The sequence below is a fragment of the Crocuta crocuta genome, unplaced genomic scaffold (assembly GCF_008692635.1).
Source record: "Crocuta crocuta isolate KB4526 unplaced genomic scaffold, BGI_CrCroc_1.0 scaffold582, whole genome shotgun sequence".
NCBI lineage: Eukaryota > Metazoa > Chordata > Mammalia > Carnivora > Hyaenidae > Crocuta > Crocuta crocuta.
This window is the reverse complement of record NW_027529452.1, coordinates 221,419-241,114: the sequence shown is the minus strand read 5'-3', so window position 1 is coordinate 241,114 and position 19,696 is coordinate 221,419. Positions and strand designations below refer to the sequence as shown.

The 19,696-nt window shown below is 44.7% G+C and overlaps 1 protein-coding gene across 1 annotated transcript in view; it reads left to right on the top strand.

The window, feature by feature from the left end:
- PAH (phenylalanine hydroxylase) overlaps positions 1-19,696 on the top strand; it is a 71,830-nt gene that overhangs the window by 30,176 nt on the left and 21,958 nt on the right. Inside the window, exons 4-5 of the mRNA XM_077760758.1 lie at positions 6,162-6,250; positions 18,113-18,180. Of these exons, the coding sequence (XP_077616884.1) occupies positions 6,162-6,250; positions 18,113-18,180 (157 nt within the window). The remainder of the gene's footprint in view (positions 1-6,161; positions 6,251-18,112; positions 18,181-19,696) is intronic.

The window sequence follows — 19,696 nt, the reverse complement described above, 5'->3', positions numbered from 1 at the left end:
CAGGAATCTAAGAGACAGCACCCACCCCCTGGCCCTCCACCTTATTCTAAGCCTGCCCAGCACAGTGGTTAAGTAGGGGAGCTGCAGAGTCCCCATTTCCAGTGAGCTCTGTGATCTTGAAAAAGTCCCTTCCACTATCTGAGCTTCAGTTTGCTCATCAGTAAGACGGAAATAGTAACGGCTACCTCCTAGCACTGTTTTGAGAATTAAAACAGACAACAGAAGCGAAGCACTTAGCACAGTATCTGGTGCAGACTCAGCCCTCAAAAAATTAACTTCAAGGACACCTGGGGGGCTCAGTCAGTTGAGCCTCCGGCTCAGGTTATGGTCTCACAGTTCATGAGTTCGAGCTCCAAAGAATCGGGCTCACTGCTTTCAGCACAGAGCCTTCTTTGGATCCTCTGTCCACCTCTCTGCCTCTCCCTGCTCACACACTCTCTCTCAAGGATAACGAAACATTAAAAAGATTAACTTCAATGGAAAAATGTAGCTATAACTTTTGGCTGGGGAAATCAGAAGATCCCAGGTGTGGAAGACAGGGGCATAGGTGTGAACTCTGACCCTCCCATCAGTGGCCTGTGCGACCTCACTTAAGTAGAGAGCTGTCTCTGGGTTTTCGTTGTGAGTTCACATGTCAGGGTGACAGATGGACCTACTGTGAGCCAGTTGCTTTTCTCCTCAACAGAGAAAGCCAGCTAGGGTTTGGCTACCTCACCCATTTCACAGATGAGAAGCCAAAGGCTTGGGAACCAAGTGACTTGCTCATAGCCACAGAGTTTGTGGGTGGGAGAGATGAAACTTGAACACAGACCTGCTGGCTTCAAGTTCAGGATGTGCATGCCCTTTGCACAGTATAAGGTGTAGGCTTTCCCTCTGGGTTTGCCACCAGTCTGCCTTCCCTGGGTCCTGACAGCCTCTCCAGTCCTGGGCCGGGTGAGTGTCTTCAGCTACAGACAAGGGGCCCCTGCTTTTGCAGGACACCTGCTTCATCAAGGTTGAGGTGACACGAATGACTAGGATCTAACAACCGCAGGCTTCCGCTCTTCTCTGAAGTCTCGCCACCTGTCCATCCTTGTGAAGTTCCGGCTTTGATCTCCATTTCACATCAGTCTTCCCTTGTCTCCTGCCCTGCAGACTTCAAGCTCCAGCATCACGCAAGAAGTGGATGGTGTTACAGCGACCTAGAAACAAATACAGATTCTTAGATATATAGGCATGTAATGGCTCTGAACTCTGATACACATGCCTACATATAAATATATGTGATTCATGTATGTACATATATATGAAATATTGCAAGGAATAAGTGCAATAGAATGTAAAAAAAAATTGTAGGGGCACCTGGGTGGCTCAGTGGGTTAAGCATCCAACTTCATCTCAGGTCATGATCTTGTGGTTTGTGGGTTCGAGCCATAAACCTGCTTCAGACTCTGCGTCTCCCTCTCTCTCTCTCTCGCTCTCTGTCCTTCCCCCACTCATGCTCTGTTTTTCTCTGTCTTAAAAATAAACTAAATTTTTTTTTAATTGTAGGCTTCATATAAGAATGTGAAGGCTTGGTCCTGTTTTGTCTGGGGTTTGCTGTAGTCTCTTTTAGGACCCAGTGTCCCCCCCATCCTCACAGCCCACCACGCTGCTTGCTTCTGGCCTTGCTGAGTGGCCTCTTCCCCAGGAAGTGAGCCATGTCAGGACCTTGCTTCCTCCATTCCCAACAGCTCCAACTCACCTCTCTTGGGTCTAATTTCCTTAAGCTTTGTCCTGCTCTCTAAGTTGGTGGTGGCGACCTTCTCTTAGTTGTGAGGCCTGGCCTGTATCTTCCTTCTACCCCAGATGACACGTAGGCTGTGCTGAGCGGCCTCTGGGAGGGGATGCTTTAACCTCATGTGGGATCTGGGAGGGGACAGGCAAACAGATTTAAAGGTAGGGCTGGGCTGCTGCCTGGAGAGAGACTGTACCAGGCTTAACACCCCTTGTCACTTGGCCTTCTACAATGATAAGAATAAAACCAAATATTTACAAAGCACTTGCTATGTGCCAGCACAGTTCTAAGCACCATTCATGCATTAGCTCATTTAATCCTCACATACTCTGAAGTGCATGCATTTCTTCTAGTCATTTTACCAATGGGACACTGGAGGACTTTGCCCAAAGCCCCAAAGTTTGGAAGTAGCAGAGGCCAGGTTGGGACCCAGGCATTTTGGCTCTGATGTCTGTATGATTAGCCACCGAGCCTTGCCACTTCTCCAACCTGGCTGCATTTTAAGCCTCTTCGGGGTGGTGACAGGGCCCTGAAGGTACCAGAGGCCCTTGACATGGGTGAGCACCCCACAGCCTCATGGCGCTGCCTGGGGGTGTCTCACAGTGTCTGTGACAGGGCTTGGGGCCTGGTGGGCGGCTTCTGCCTTTGCCTTCTCTTGGCCAAACCTTGAATCCTTTTGAGTGTTTGCCACCTTCTCATGTTCTCTCACTAGTTGTTCTTTTCAACCAAGAAGTCTGAACTGAGCCCTGTGGTCCAACTAATGTTCTCCCTTTGGAGGAGGGAGAAAAATCAGCCAGAGCTGAAAACATGCTGATTCTGCTGCCCTCTGGCGTTCAGTGGGGAGCCAGTGGCTCATGCAGCTCTGAATCCAGGTGGGAAAAGGCTTCTTTCTGCCTGTGGCGTAGAACCTTGTTCTTTTGGTGAGAGGAGAAAGGGAAATGGGAGGTGCAGTGCATTTGGGGAGCCGGACACACGCAGTGGTTATGCTTCCAAAAGCAAGATTGACACAGTGATTCCCTGGAAGGTGTCTTCATGTCCCCTCTGACCGGCCTCAGCCCTTCACTGGCATTCTGTGGGGCTCAGAGTGAATCCAACACCTACATTTTATAGAAGAGGAAACTGAGGCTCAAGATTAGAAAGCCTATTAATACTGGAGCTTGGTTGACTGACAGTGGGCTTCTGACTCCTGTAGGTGTTCTCTCCTCTTCCTCTTCCTCTCCCTCTCCCTCCTCCTCCTCTTCTTCCTCTTCCTCCTTTTTCTTCCTTTTTATCATTATTATTAAAATCTCTGTCACCCTAATGGTTAATGCACATAAGCACTTACTGTGGACCCCTCACTGTGTCACATTGGCGATCGCATTTAATTCCTGCGATAATGCAGTAATATAGAAAGATGGTTCTAATCCATATGCTGGAATGAAAACTAAGACTCTGAGAGATAAAATACTGCCCAATTACACAACACAATAAGCAGCTGACTTTCTAGTCTTGCTGGAAGACTTTTGACTCTGCTCTCTGTGCTTCTCTGACCTAAGGGCAGAGTTAAACATTTCCTGGAGCGCTTGCAGGTGAACAGTAATAGTATTTACTATGTGCCAGTACTGTGCTCAGTGAATCACGTATATTAGCTCATTCAACCTCGTACTGTTCCTATAAAGTAGTACTTTATAGTGCTACTATTACCCCCATTTTACAGACAGGGAGACTGAGGCACAAAAAGGTTTAGTAACTTGTTCTGGGGGGCACAGATAGTAAGTACAGTGACAACATTCCAGCCTAAGCTGTCTGGCTCTGTTGCCGAGGCCCTTGACGATTGTAGACCTACTTTCCCTAAGACAAACAGGGAGCCAGCTCTGGACTAAGGACGGACCCTGGCTCTCCCAGATCCTCTTGAGCAATGGCAAGGCAGCATGAAGTTGCCCAGACCCTCGTTCTGGGGTCTGGAGCCACAGGGTGACATATGAGCTAGTGTCCCCCTCTCTCTCCATCTCCTTAGTTCAAGAACTTCCTGGTATTGGTATCTATTTAAATTTATTTATAGTTTCTTTCTTGTCACCCATCCCCGCTAGAATGGAAACACCACAGGGGTGAAGACTCCCTCAGTGCCTAGTGCCTGATGGTAGGTGCTGAATACATGTTTGTAGAATCTACTTCAATGACGTTAGGGGTGCCCAGAGTCAGAAAGTGGGGGAGCCAGACAGGACTGGCTTGCCCTGTCTCTGGGGGCAACGGTGCCTGCCGGAGCTATGGATGACTCCCAGGCAAGAGAGACAATGACTGCGGCGGGAAAGCGTGCCTTGGAAGAGAGGAGATGGGGTGGCAGCATTCTGGGGAAACAGGAATGGTCTCGAGGGGTCCTGAGCCCCGGCTGACTACAATGGGATGTCTTATCTCAAGTCCTTCCAAACCTGGGTAAGGGACAGACCCCCTTTTCAGTGCCAACAACAGACGTCCATTGTACAAAGGGAAGCAGTGGACTCAAGGAGAAAGGGAAGCCTGGAGAAAAGTTCAGAGACAAAAGGGGAAGCCAGGTGCCATGCTGGGTGAGTCGTGCAAGGTACCGAGCCATCCCAGACTCCAAAGTCCAGCCGTTGGGACCCAGAAGGTGTATGAAGAGACTTATCCTCCCTGTTCCTCCATGTCCTCATCTGTAAAATGGGGATAATAACCACACCTACCTCTTGGGGTTGTTATGCAGATTAGGTGAGGACCTGGTATACGTCACGTGTCTAGGACGGTGCCTAGCACAAGCAAGTGCTACATAAGCCTTCACTGGAATATTCCTGCAGTGTCTGTTCTTGTTCCTGTTACCACAGAGAGCAGCCTTGAGCAGTGGGCTGGGCTGCAGGGGCATGGAAACGTCCAGGTAGGAAGCTTCAGAGAAAATCAGGCAGTCAGGCTCTGGAGCCCAGCTAACAATGTGCTCGTCTAAACTCCCCAAAGAGACAGGATGGATTCACGGTTAGGACAGAAACCACCGAGTCATCCAGGCCTGAGTTTGAATCCTGACTCCTCTGTTTCCTGGTAGTTAGGTATTTGGATTTTGCCACTTAACCTGTCTGTACCTCAGTTTCCTCATGTGTACTGTAAAGAGACCAATAGTACTAACCTCACAGGTTAAATACTTAGACTGGCACTCAGTGCTAGTTTTTATATCACTCACATAGGCAGTAGAGAGCTTTGCACCTCAGAGCTCATGAAACAAGGCTCTAACTGGACCTTTATTGATGCTGTTGAAGGAAGCTCTTGTTTTGGTGGAATTCTTACCTGACGCTTCTATATACAAATCATGGGTGGCATTTCCCCAGGCTGTCCACTAGATGGCATGCATGTCCTTTGCCACCCAACCTGAGCGGGGCGAATCGGAAAGTTGCCAGAGATGGAAAAGCTAACTTTTATGGGCTAGACACTGGGCCAGCCTTTTGCCTACATTCTTATTGACTCCTCACTGTAATACTCAGGTTAAAAGAGATATTAAACCAAAATGGTAAGCGCAGTGACTGCCACATGGGAAGGCCTCAAAAAACATCTGCTATTCTTCCTATTATTGTTGCTGTTATTGCCATTTCTGTAGTTAGGACTGGAGCACAGAGAGGCAAGGTAGGTAGATGGAGCCTGAATTCCAAGCCAGGCCTTACTGACTACAAGTTCAGCATCTTTCCTCTGAACCTCATTTCAGGGGAAGCACTGGATGCCTGGGCTTCACTTCACAGCTCTCCCTGCCTCCCATGTCATCTTTGGCTCTGTTTTTCTGTCTCTTACTTCCTGTGCGGTCTTCAACTAGTTATTTAGACTTTCAGGGCTGCACAGTCTGTACATTAGGGACCATGATGCCTTCCTTATTTTGGAGATACTTCAGAAACAGCAACTGGATCTGAGCTGATCCTCCGTGGATGACAGTTGTGAATGCCTCCCAGGTTAGCACAAGCAGGCCTCCTTCCTCCCTCCCTCGCCCCTCCCTTCCCCCTNTCCTCCCCCTCCCTCCCTTCCTCCATTCCCCCTCCCTCCCCCTCCCTCCCTTCCTCCCTTGCTCTCCCTCCCTCCCTCCATCATGGCCTCCCTCTCTTCCATGCACTTGAACTACAGTGCACTCATGGTTCCTGCCCTCATGAACCTTACAGTCCAAATGTCCTAGCCTCTGTCAAATCATAATGGTGTACACTTTAAATATCTTACAATTTTATTTTTCAGTTACAGTTCAACAAGGCTGACATTTTAAAAAACTAGTTTCAAGCAAAATGGGAGTCAACTTTGGAATTATAGTAATTTGGGGCTTATATGGGACCCCACTTGCCCCCTCACTGGTTTGTCAATTGGGGCTGATCCCATGCTTCTGACCTTGATGAGGCCTTCAGCCATGTTCTGCCAATCTTCTGCTCAGGGTGTTGTCTTCTCTGTGTTTCAGTGCCCTGGTTCCCAAGAACCATCCAAGAGCTCGACAGATTTGCCAACCAGATCCTCAGCTATGGAGCGGAACTGGATGCAGACCATCCCGTGAGTCCCCGTGTCTGTGGCCCTTCTGATGAGATCCTTCCAGCCCACTCTTCCCCGCCCCCGCTCCCCTCCCTGATTCCCAACAATGTGTCTTCATTTGCCTGCTTATACTACAGACATTTGTAGGGTGTCATCTTATACATCATCACCACCATCGTCATCATGGTCATTATGATTGTTGGAGCAAAAATGGGTCGGCCTCCAGAAACTATTGTTGCCAATAGTATAACGTATGCATTTAAGACTGTGTTCACACAGAGGTAAATCATCTTTCTGCCTTTGTACAATTAAAGAGGGTCACTTCAGGTGTTTGGGAAACAGTAAACCACTAACAACTCTTCCAGGTACAGCAGGGCAGTGAGGAGAGGCGACATTGGAATTGGATCCTAAAAACTGAGTAGAAGATGCTGAGGGAACAGTATATGTGATGGCTTAGAGTCCTGAAAGTATACAGAATATTTTGGAATGGCTGGCTGGTGCATGAGGTGTGAGGGTCTGATTTTAAAAGGTCTAATGACAAAGAAGTCGGAGTGCATCCTGTGTCCTGTGGGCAGGGGAGCAGGTCTTTTACTGGTTTCTGAGAAAAGGCCCATGGTAGGGGGACTTTGTCACCATTTTTTGTGTGGTGGAGGGTTCTAGGGTGGGGAGCAGCTCAGGCTGGACTCAGGGCAAGGGCCAGTTCTGACAGCCTCCACAGGTGAAAAGTGCCACCATCGGAATGGCTGTCGCTTACTCTCTGCCCAGGCAAATGGCTCCTTAATCTTCAAATGACCTGGAATCTGTTTCATTGCAGGGGTTTAGTGTAACTCAGTGAGTGTCTGCATTTCACCAGTTTTCTTACATCTCTGTGGATCTTTACAGTTCAGTAAATTGTGAACTTGCACTTCACAAAGCTCTTTGCAGGAAGCAAAGCAGATATTCCCATTTTACAATAGATGCTGCATTGAGACCCAGTGAGAGTAAATGACTTTTCTAAGGTCCCATGTTCAGCTTTGGGTTTTAAGATTCCTAATCCAGTGCTCAGGGTGCCAAAGATGATGAACTAGTTTAGAAACAGAGGCAAATTCCCTCCTGACACCCACACTTCAAAATTGAAAGAAATGATCTTCTATTGTCACACTGCCCTGAAATAATCCATGTTAATTTTGGAGTGCCCCCTTTCTTTTCTCCACATCTCTTTCCCCATCTCTTCCTATTATTTAGAAATTAATATGTGTTATTGAATTATATATCATAAAATTATTATGTGTGTAGTTTTTTATGCCTTGCCGTAACTTACTAAGCAGCCCCCAACGGCAAGCATTTAGGAAGTTTCGAGTCTTTCCCTATGACAATAACTTTCTTGCCTGTGTATCTTGATGTGATGTGGCTCTCCATAGCTCCTTTGATTCTTACTTGTGAAACTTGTAGTCCAATCTCCTGATATATATACTTAAATACCTTCTCCCTCTCAAGCAAAGTTGGAGTATTTTGATCCCCATTGACCTTCCTGGGGATGGTGCAGCCTTCTTCTGTGGCTCCCAGGGGTGGCAGACCTGCTCAAGGAGAGGTTCTAGATCCCCTTTGACAGGTCATTGGCCGTGGGCTTTGGGAGCAAAGCATCTGCAAAGATATTGTTTGTCTGGAAGAGCTGTCTGGCCACCTTGGACCAGTCCACGGCATCAGCCCATCAGGTTGTTTTCTCTTCTTACCAGCCTCCAGACCTCCCGCTGTGACCCAGGACCCTCCTGCTGGCCACACTCCCGCTCACTTGGGGGAACGAGTGTGGCCAGGAAAGAGGGAAGAGGTCATAGACATGGATATTTCCCTCCCTTTATCTTTGTGTCTCCTCAGGCAGATAAGCTGGTCTTAGAATTCTCTGGAATTCATTTCTCCTTAGACTCAGCCCCCATCTTTGTTTCCCTGGCCTCTCACTGTGATGAATTTTATTGTAAAAGGAAACAATTTGTCTGGTACACGGTCCTCCCGATGAGGAGGCCAGGCTCTCTCTGTTCCTTCTTGTGGCTTTTCATCAGATCCTGGGGACTGATGGGCCAAGAACAGAGCAAACCTCCAGAGTGCTTCCCCACACCCCCTCAGGTCCCACGCCGGCCTGGGCTCACAGTACGCTCCCTTGCTGTTGGCAGTGTGCACTGACGTTTGACCCAATGTCTCACTTCAAGGCCTCCAAAACGGCCGCTCTGAGGAATGTGGCCAAGGAAGGAGTGTTACTGCCCTTGAGGGTAAAGGGCATCTGCTTTTCTGCGTTAGCCAAGTGGCAAAATGAAATAGAAGAGCTACGTTCCACTCCACACATATGGCCGTCTTTCCTTTGTCGCCCGTGTCTCCCCTTCCTTCCTTCCTCGAGCATTTGCTGAGTGAGTGATATTCATAGCAAGTATTTTTTGAGCAGGGACTATATGCCGACACTGTGCTAAATGCTTTCCCTGCATGTTTAAAGTTTAGGTGCTATGACCAGCCGTCCTGAGGAGGTTGTGCTTTCTAATTTTCAGAGAAATCTCAGACAGAGAGGGCGGCGTGGCCTCACGTGTGTGAGCCGCTCCCCAGGCTATGTAAAGGAAAGAGTGCTGAAATGATTAACAACACGTGACCTCCAGGGGCCTCCAGTTGTGGTGTGGAGGGAGAAGGGGTGTGGGGTGTCCACTCTTCCCAAAGGGGTGCCAGAGGTGATGGGGATACAACTGTAAACTTTGTAGACAGAACCCAAGTTCATTCTCGAGCTGACTCTCTGACCATCCCCAGAGCCCGTGGTCCTGTCCATGTGTCTCTTTCAGCTGGGATCCCTTTCCTTATCCTGGCTCTTGCCCTGCTGGCAAATCTCTATTCATTTCCTGAGGCCCAACTCATAGGCTACCCCTCAGCCGACTTCACTTCCACTGGCCTCTTCCCCGGGCTAAGTTTTGACACGGATGTTATAAACCTGTGTGTGCTGTGCTTCATGCTTTGAGCACAGAGCATCAGAGAATAAATTCACTTCCTCATGACTTGGAAAGGTATAAGATACACACACACACACACAGGTGAAAGGGTCATATGCATGTTTCCCAAGCTATAATCTATGAAAAAACATCTCATGATCAAAGGGAGAAACACTATATGCTAGAGCCCCATTTTAAGCATATGCAAGTCCCGTGATCTCATTAGGGACTTTAGAAAGTCCTGTAAACATGAANTCCAGAGTGCTTCCCCACACCCCCTCAGGTCCCACGCCGGCCTGGGCTCACAGTACGCTCCCTTGCCATTGGCAGTGTGCACTGACGTTTGACCCAATATCTCACTTCAAGGCCTCCAAAACGNTATGGAACTCCTTTTTAATGGAATACCTAGCAATATTATCTAAAATGGTAGTGTTCCATGGAACCCAGTTTGGGTCATATTTAGTTTAAATCATAATGCAAAAAAAGTACATGATTAAACACTAGATGATGAAGTTTAATGAGTCAGATGGCATGTGCTATCAGTTGTAAGGTCACTGTGGACTGGAATGGTTAGGGAGGAGTTCTGAAAGAGGGGGATGTGAGTGGAGCCTTCTGACAACTAGGGTAGGCTAACTGCTGCTCAAACAATCCCCAAATTTCTATCACTTAATGCACAGAAGGTATATTTCTAGTGTAAGTCAGCAGGGAGATTGCTCCACACAGTCTTGCAGAGACTAAGCCCCTTCCACGTCAGGGCCACACCCACCTCCAAGTCCTCTGAGCCCTTTGCGTTCTACCGGCACATGGGAGTTGCTCCCAGGTTTCTGTGGGCCATGTCTGGAGGTGACTCACATCCTTCACTCAAATTTCACTGACTGCAACCCAGTCACATGGCCACTATGAACTTCAAAGAAGACTGAGAAACAAGGGTTAATAATGTTCTCTGAAAGAGAGATGAGACACGGATCTCCCTATGCCAGTTCTGCTGGCACCTACACGGGTGTCTAGGCTGAAGATCTACACTAGGTGTCGCTTTCTGGTGGGGAAAATATCAGCGTGACTGTGAATCTGTGTTTATTTCTTCTACTATCTAAAGCTCTCAAACTGTTTTTCAGTCTTTCAGATGTAGGTATGCATTTGTCTTCTCTCCAGAAAGAGACTTGCTCTTCCCCAAGTGGAGGGCTATGTTTCTAGCACTTCCTTTCTCCCAATTAAAATTCCCCACCCGTAGGCCCCATCAGAGTCTGTTCTAAAGATGTTGGTCAGTTGAGTCATCAAAGACTTGTGGCCCTCCTACTAAGTTGCTCTGTCAAAACATAATTTTCAAAAAGCTAAAAACAACTATCATACATATATAGTCAACATCTGTCAAAAATCCATTAGCTCAGTAGTGAGGGAACCAGCCAGATGATGACGTTGGTGAAAAGGAAGCTATAAGAGACTAAATTATGGATGGTCATTGAAAGATCGAAGTGCTGGAGCAAAATCACAGAGATGGATATACAAGTGATTAGTGTCCTCAAAGGCACAAAAGCCATAACTGTGAGTGTTTTTATCTACTGGGTAGAAATCATTTGCAACTTGGTCATAAAATAAATATGTTGCTATTTGCCCATCTTCTATAAGTCAGTATCTAAACTTGAAGTATCTGGGCATTACTAAGCAGTCAATTGCATATCAGACAAGTATGCCTGCCTTTCGAGCATACAGTGAACTTGTTAGGTAGTGATCTAATACGACTTTGAAAAGATACATGGTAATTTTTTTTGCATAATTTTTTAACAGCACCTACCCAGGAGTATGCTGAGTATGCCATGCACTGAAAATGTAGTGATAAGTATGACAGAGTCCTGAGTTTAATGGTATTAACAAGTATAATGATAGAAAGGAGAAACACTGAGGTTGTTGAGAAAGTGTATTATAGAAGAAAACCAATAAACTTTGAAAAAAAAACCCAAAGAGGGTCTATAAAATGCAGTTTAATCAGATGGAAATGCCAAGGAGTAGCGTATTGGTCTAGAAGAATGGGGAAGGGTATTCCAATAAGAGGAAACAGCATGTATGAAGGCCTTGATGTGGCAAAGAATAAAAATAAGACCAACTGGGACAAATTTGGGACCTAGTATGCAGAACTACCATTGCAGTTCAACACAGAGTTGAAAATGTAGTCAGAGCCAGATTGCGTAAAGCCTTGCAGACTGTGTTAAAAATTTTGAGCTTTACCCTTAAATTGATGAGAAGCCATCAAGAGTTTTTAAAGAGAGTGTCAGCACCAGATCTGCACTTTGCAAAACTACCTGGGCTGCATGAGTGGGGAGGCGTGGAAAGGACACAAAGAAAGTCCACTTGGAAAGCAGTGATGCTAGCCCAGGCAAGAAGGGATGGGGTCCCGAACGAAGGGACAGAAGTGAGGATGCAGTAAAAAGGACAGACTTAAGATATTTGGAAGGAAGAATGGACAAAGATTGGTTATTGGATGTCAAGGAAGAGAGGAGGAGAGAAGTAAAACAATGACTCTCAGGTTATTGACTTGAACAACCAGGTATCTTAATCCTTTCCCAAATGGACTTTGCGGCTTTATTGGTGGTGGGCATGGTCAGCAACAGAGAGTAGGCAAGGGGCAGGACTAGTGTTTTTGGTGCTGCCCTGGTCTGTCGGTTTGCAGGTCTCTGGGCGGGGTCTGCAGGATGGCGATGGCAGTTACGAAACCACTTTGAGCCTCTTGTCTCCTGTGGACCATCTTTTCTCCAGTCGGTGTGGGACTGATGGAATACAAAAAGCCTCTCAGTGTTGGCATAGATGGAATAGAAATAGAAAGAAAGAATTGTACAGATGCTGCTTAGAAGGTCCAACAATGGGTAATGGGGCTCAGTGATGCTTTCCAGACTCTCTCCTTTTTCTGTTCTGAACCAGACTTCTCAGCNGGTTTCCATATAACACCCAGTGCTCATCCCAACAAGTGCCCTCCTCCATGCCCATCACCCCCCTTCCCCTCTGCCTCACCCTCATCAGCTCTCAGTTTGTTCTCAGTATTCAAGAGTCTCTCATGGTTTGCCTCCCTCCCTCTCCCCAACTATTTTTTCCCTTCTCCTCCCCCATGGTCCTCTGTTAAGTTTCTCCAAATTCACCTATTAGTGAAAACATATGGTATCTGTCTTTCTCTGCCTGACTTATTTTGCTCAGCATAACACCCTCAAGTTCCATCCTTGTTGCTACACATGGCCAGATTTCATTCTTTCTCATTGCCATGGAGTATTCCATGGTATAGATAAACCACATCTTCTTGATCCATTCGTCAGTTGATGGACACTTAGGCTCTTTCCATGATTTGACTATTGTTGAAAGTGCTGCTGTGAACATTGGTACATGTGCCCCTATGCATCAGCACTCCTGTATCCCTTGGGTAAATTCCTAGCAGTGCTATTGCTGGGTCATAGAGGAGTTCTATTGTTAATTTTTTGAGGAACCTCCACACTGTTTTCCAGAAGGGCTGCACCAGTTTACATTCCCACCAACAATCAGACTTCTAAACTCTTGAATTTCCCACCATTTTGCACAGATGTGTCATTTTTTAATTGTCTCCTTTGTGTTCAGAATTTTACTTGGTGCCCTGCCTACTTTACCTAATCTAACCTAACCAATACCATGAGGGAACGGGAGCTAACAGTCTCACTTTAGTGATGAAGAAACAAGGCTCCAGGAATTGAACTGACCAACCTCAAGCCAAGCCCCTAGTGACTGGAGTTAGTAATCCACCCAGCCTGCCTGACTCGAAAACCGCTGTTCTCCCTGCTAGTCTAAAGATGGCATTTCTGAGGTTTAACTTCAGCCAGGACATCAAGAAATGGTGACATGAAAATCCCAGTCTGGAATACCCAGAAGCCTTTTCCATACAGTTACCTGCTCCCTGAAATCTCCACAAAAGCAAAACCACGCACGTCAACACACAAGTCACCAAAATTCTGAGACTTAGGAAAGTGACTGCGTGTAGACTGCAGGTGATGTTGTAACTTTACCTCCTGTAGAATTCTCTCCACTTTGTTCCTTCCACTCCTCCCCCTCCTCCCCCTCCTCCCCACTCCTCCTTCACCAACAATATATTTTCCTGTCAAAACATACTTGGTTACACGCAGTGCAACCAAAATTGCTGCTATTAGCTTAATTGAGACAGGGTGATTATAAATAAATTACATGCAGTGCTACTGAAATTGCTGCTATTAGTCTAAATTGAGACAGGATGATTAGTCATCATCAACTGAAGCTTAATTCAGAGTGTACTCTGCATGGCTGCAGAGGCCCTGTGGTCATCTGGCCGCCCAAAGGATGCAAGACCAAGCCACCGAGATATGGACTCCAAGGACACAACTCTTTCCCTGGCAACTGAGAGAACAAAAGTCCTTATAGCCTGGTTGGTGGGAGCTTTTTGATGGCTGATAATGAACTTCTTAGGCACTTTGAGCTGGAAAGGACTGTGGTTAGAAACATTGCTTGTGGAAAATCTGTGTCGTATACTGTGTATGCACGTGTGTCGATATATCTCAGCATGAGAATCTTCTGTCACTTCTTCATAATGATTTGAGATGGATTTGTCATGCTATTTTACTTTTTTACTAATTATAAAAGAAACCCACACTCACAGTACAAAACTTCAAAAGCATAAATAGTACAGAAAAATCAAAGCTACTGTTTCTCATTTTTGTAACATTTGTTAGGTTCTGGTGTACTTTTTCCTTCATTTCATTTGTACATATCTTCCAACATAGTTGATACCTCCTGGATATACAATTTTATATTGTTTTTTTTTTTCACTGATAAAAATATCTTTGAACTACCTAGACAACATGCATTAAAGATCAAAGATAAAGGAAGAGAGATTGTCAAGGGCATCTCATTCCTGGAGGCAGCATGATGAAGTGAAAATCCACTGGTTAAGGGAAATCTTCCCTCATCCACCTGGTTTCCTGCCTCAACCCTCAAACCTCAGCTCATCAGTTGTGGGTGCAAACAGAAAACTCCCATGGAGATGCTGATTCTACAAATGGCTTCATTTTCCTCATATCTAGGTCAAAATATACAAATATTCTCTAAGATGCCTTACAGGTGCAAAAGTCTATACTATATACTTAGGAGCTGGAGAGAGCCATTTATTACTGACTGTTTACTAAGCCTGGTAGGTGAGGATGACTGTTATCACCAAACTTTAATGACTGGCAAGTATTAAGTGCATATTTTGAGTCCTAACTATGGACACGTGTTTTTCATTTAGCCTGGTAGGCAGATTCCTAGAGAAATGGATTTAGCGCTGCTTGGAAATCAAACCATGGTGCCCAATTTACTTACTGCATCATCTCAAGGCAACTTATCTTCATCCAATAGAAGTGCACCAACGGTAGTTTTAAGTTTTCAGATTCCTAAGCCTTCCTCCCCATAATTAATGATTCCAAACCATTTAGCACCCTAAGGAAAACAGGAGAGCTATATTTTGTGATAACAGTGTCATGGAATCTTTTCCAAACTGAATAATCACTTAACTTACTTGGAATTTAAGTTTGGAATAAGAATATATAGTAATTTTAATTTTCCAGTATGAAACATTTAGATTTCTCTTTCTCAAAATATATCTTAAGAAGCAAATTAAGAAATTCTTTCTTCCCTCCCTCCCTCTGATCATCCCTTCCTTCCTCCTTCTTTCCTTCTTTCCCTCTTTCAACAAGCGTTTGTGGTTCTTTCTTTATGCCAGACTCTATGCTACAGACTCTCAGATTACATATATATGGAGCCCTGGTTCTTTGGAACTGATTTAAAATCAACAACAACAACAACAACAACAACAAAATAACCAACCAGCCAGCCTATCAGACAAAACAAAACAAAAAACAATACCTAAAAATCAGGAAGTATTTATCCTTTAAAAAGGCTCCTTTAAATATTACATTCCATGATGCAAGCCCTTGTTTTTGACTCATTAACACCTTGGTTTGGAGGGATGGTGGGGCAAGTGGTAGATGTCCTCACTTATTGGGAAATTCTTGGAATGAACAAAGGAAGTTCTACAGTGATGATGCTAGTCTCTTGTTTTTCTAAAATCCAGGTTACTATCATTTTTTGGCAAAATACCACCCCCCTTTCCAGATTTATTAATTGACATACAACGTTGTGTAAGTGTAAAGTGTATAACACGATGGTTTGATGCACATACATATTGCAAAATGATTGTAACAATAAGGTTAGTTAACCCCTCTCTCACTTCACATGATTGCCATTTGTGTGTGTGTGTGTGTATGTGTGTGTGAGTGTGTGTGTGATGAAAATATTTAAGATCTACTCTCTTACCAACTTTCAGGTATATAATACAGTGTTATTAATTATAGTTACTATGCTGTATGTTAGATTCCTAGAGCTTATTCATCTTATAACTGCAAGTCTGTACCCTTTGACCAAATCTGCTCATTTCTCCCACCCCCAGCTCCTGGTGACCACCATTCTACTTTGTTTCTATGAATTCAGTTTTTTTTTCAATTTTACCTAGAAGTAAAATGATGCAGTATTTGTCTTTCTCCGTCTGACTTAGCATAACTTCACAGTCCATCCATGTTTTTGGAAGTGGCAGGATTTCCTTCTTTTATGGTTGAGTAATATGATATATATATATATACATAATCTATGTATTATATTATTATACTACATATTATATGTTATAAAATATGTGATATATATGTATACATCTTCTTCATCCATTCATCTATTGACAAACACTTAGGTTGTTTCCATTTCTTGGCTATTGTAACTAATGCTACAGTGAACATGGAGTATAGACACCTCCTCAAGATCTTGTTTTCATTTCCTTTAGATAAAAACCCAGATTTGAGATTCATGGATCATATGATAGCTCTGCATTTAATTTTTTGAGGAACTTCCATACTGTTTTCCATAGGGGCTGCACCAATATACATTCCCACAAGCAGTACGTGAGAGTTCCATTTCTTCCAATCGCTTCTCAGCCTTTTGGCTAAGATCAAGTGGAGAGTTCCCGTTTCTTCCATATCTTCACTTGTTCTCTCTTGTCTTTCTGATGATAGCCATTCTAAAAGGTGTGAGGTGGTATCTCACTGTGGTTTTGATTTACATTTCCCTGATGATGAGTGTTGAGCGTCTTCTCAGGTACTTACAGGCTATGTGTATTTTGTTTTTAGAAAATGTCTGTTCAGTTCCACTGCTCATTTTTAAGTGGAATTTGTGAGGCTGCATCGTATGAGTTACTTACATATTTTAGGTATTTACTCTATATTACATATATGGTTTGCAATATTTTTTTTCACGTTCCATTGGTTACCTTTTCATTTGGTTCGTTGTTTCTTTTACAGTGCAAAAGTATTAGTTTCATAGAGTCCCACTGGTTTACTTTTACTTTTGTTGCTTGTACTTCTGATGTTATATACAGAAAAATTATTGCTAAAACCAATGTCAAGAAGCAATCCTTCTTGAGAAAGAACAAAGGTGAAATCATGCTTCCTGATTTCAAATTATACTACAAACCTATAGAAATCAAAACAATATTGTACTGGCATAAAAACAGACAGACTGACCAATAGAACAGAATTGAGACCCTAGCAATAAAGCCATGCATATGCAATCAGCTAATAGTTCACAAGAGAGCCAAGAATATTCAATGGGGAGTGGATGGTAGTCTCTTCAATAAATGGATTTGGGAAAAACTGGACATTCACATGCAAATGAATGAAATTAGATGCCTATCTGACACCACTCGCAAAAATTAACTTGAAATGGATTAAAGACTTAAGTGCAAGACCTAAAACCCTAGAACTCCTAGAAGAAAGTGCAGGGGAAATACGCTTTTAATCAACTGGGTTCACCTCTGACTAAGGTATATGTCCCACCAACACTGAAAGATAACCTTGGCTTCTTTTCACTATTCAGAAATATGCTCCTTATGGAGGCTCCTGGGTGGCTCAGTCATTTGAGCATCTGACTCTTGATCTCAGCTCAGGTCATGATCTCATGGTTCATGGGATTGAGCCCCGCATCTGGCTCCGTACTGAGTGTGGAGCCTGCTTGGCATTCTTTCTTTCCCTCTCTCTCTCTGCCCCTCCCCCATCCACATTCCCCTTCAAAATAAATTATATATATATATGAAGTATGCTGCTTATGATTGTTGGGTGAAAGGCTGCCTGCAGGTGAGCCTCAAAGGAGAAATGATTATCTTCATTTTTCTATACTGAGACTGATTTCTCAGTTGAACCCCTGCTGCTGTATAAAGGTTGACCCTGAAGTGTAATGAAAAGAGCATGAAACTGGGTGATTCACACCCTGGCCTCATCTTGGCTTGACTCCTTTTCCTGGGCCACTGTTTATGCTGCATGCATGAGGATAATCACACCGATCTCCCATGCAATATTTTTGTGAGACTCACAAATAAAAAAGTCCCTAGCACACACAGACAGGCATATAATAAGCACCCAATAAATACTAGTTTAAAGAATTGCAGTAGCAGCAAGCATGTGCCTGTTTGTTTATCAGGAAGTCAGGAAGCAGTGCTGGACATATACCATGGCTTAGGTGTTTGGTGGATACTGCACATTTTCATCACAGACACTTATCCCAATAACTGCCTAAGTTAGCAAGCTTGAAAGTTAGAAATGCGGTAGATGAGATTTTTTTGAAAAACCTGTACACTGTTTGCATTCTGGAATTCCAAGGCAGAGAGGCCCTCACTGGATCGAAGGCATTGCTGATAATATGCCATTCATAATAGCTGGCCGGGGAGCTTACCCTCAGTATCTCTGAGACTTTATTTTCAAGGTATGATCTGAGGAAGGAGAGCTGGATGGTCAGCGCTCACGAGAGCCCCCATTCAAATCCTGCATGAATGTTCTAGGCTTCTCCGCCCAAGCCTTGAAGAAGTCAAGTGTCTCCTCTCTCCTAGGGGTTTAAAGATCCTGTGTACCGAGCGAGACGGAAGCAGTTTGCGGACATTGCCTACAGCTACCGACAGTAAGTTCCCTCTGCTTGCCCTGGGGAAGAGAGCACACTCCTGGCTCACCTTTTCCTTGCCCGAGTTTGGAAAATACCAGCATAGAGAGTCCTGCCTTCTGTGTGCGTGTGCGTGTGTGTGTGCGCGCGCGCGCGTGTGTGTTTAAACCCTCTCCTTAATAACACATGTTTAAAAAAAATTGCTGCTAGACAAAACAAAATTACCCACCGTGCAGGCCCGGCTCTCTCCCCAGCTTTGTTGTGTCCTTATGCGCTAACGTCTGAAGTAATTATAAAAGGCCTCAGCCCTGAATAGAACAGCCTCTGGTGTTCTCCACATTAAACAGGGAAGAAGGAAAAAGAGAATCATTTACATTCAAGGAGGAGTTGGCTGCTTTGCTGAAATAATGAATCATTTGAGGTTTCAGATGAGCCGAGCCTCAGCGTTCTTCTTTTATCTGATCTGACCCAGCTGCGAAGGGCAATTTTCCGAGTTTATTTTTTTCTGTCTGGGATTCTACCCTATGTTAGCCAAAGGAAAATGCAAATATCAAACATGTCAATTTGGGAAGGGAACTGGTTTTGCTATTTTGAGTCCTCAGGAATACAGAAATGCTACCCCGAGAAACTCAGTGTTTGAGGCCTGAGCTCCTAAGACATCAGAAAAGACACACTTAAGACGAGACTTAGAAGTCAGAACCCAGGGCGCCTGGGGGGTTCATTCGGTTAAGCATCTGACTCGTGATTTCAGCTCAGGTCATGATCTCTTGGTTCCTAGTTTCCAGCCCCGTGTCAGGCTCTGCGCCAGAGCCTGCTTGGGATCCTCTCTCTCTCTCTCATTCTCTCTCTCTACCCCCCACCCCTGTCTCATTCTCTCTCAAAATAAACAAATAATCATTTTTTAAAAGTTGACCAGAACCCTGAGGGATGGTACTTTAACAGCTTTGTTAGACTCTGAGGGAGATGAAGAAGATAATAGGGCTCTGTTTACTGCATACAAAATTACCTTCCAGATGGAAAGACCTCCAGAGAAAATAAGCCAATTCCCTTCTCTGAATGACTCCCGGCAGTGGAAGAATCCAGAACGGTGCTCACTTTAGTTAAATGTAGGCCGGTTTGGACCTTGGGCCTTGGCTTGTGACAAGCAGGAATCACAGAACATGGCAACCCCTCCCCGCTGCCCCAGCCTTTGCCCTAGCGTGGTCAGGCGGACACCATCAAATCGGGCACAGACAGGAGCCTATTATTGACAGGCAGTCAATAATAACAAATTAAATTTATGATCTCCTTGCTGTGTGTGGGGCTTTGTTAAATGCTTTGCTTACATTATTTCATTATTTCATTTAGTCTTAATTATAACTCCCTATTTCTCAGATTGGAAAAGTAATGCTCAATACAGTTAAGTAACTTGCCAAGGCCATATAACTAGTAGGTGGCATCATCCCTTTTTGAATTCAGACTTCTTTAACTCCAAAGCCATTCTTACCCACGTCCCTGAGCGCCGGGATTCTCAGAGTCAGGAGACCACACTTTTCCA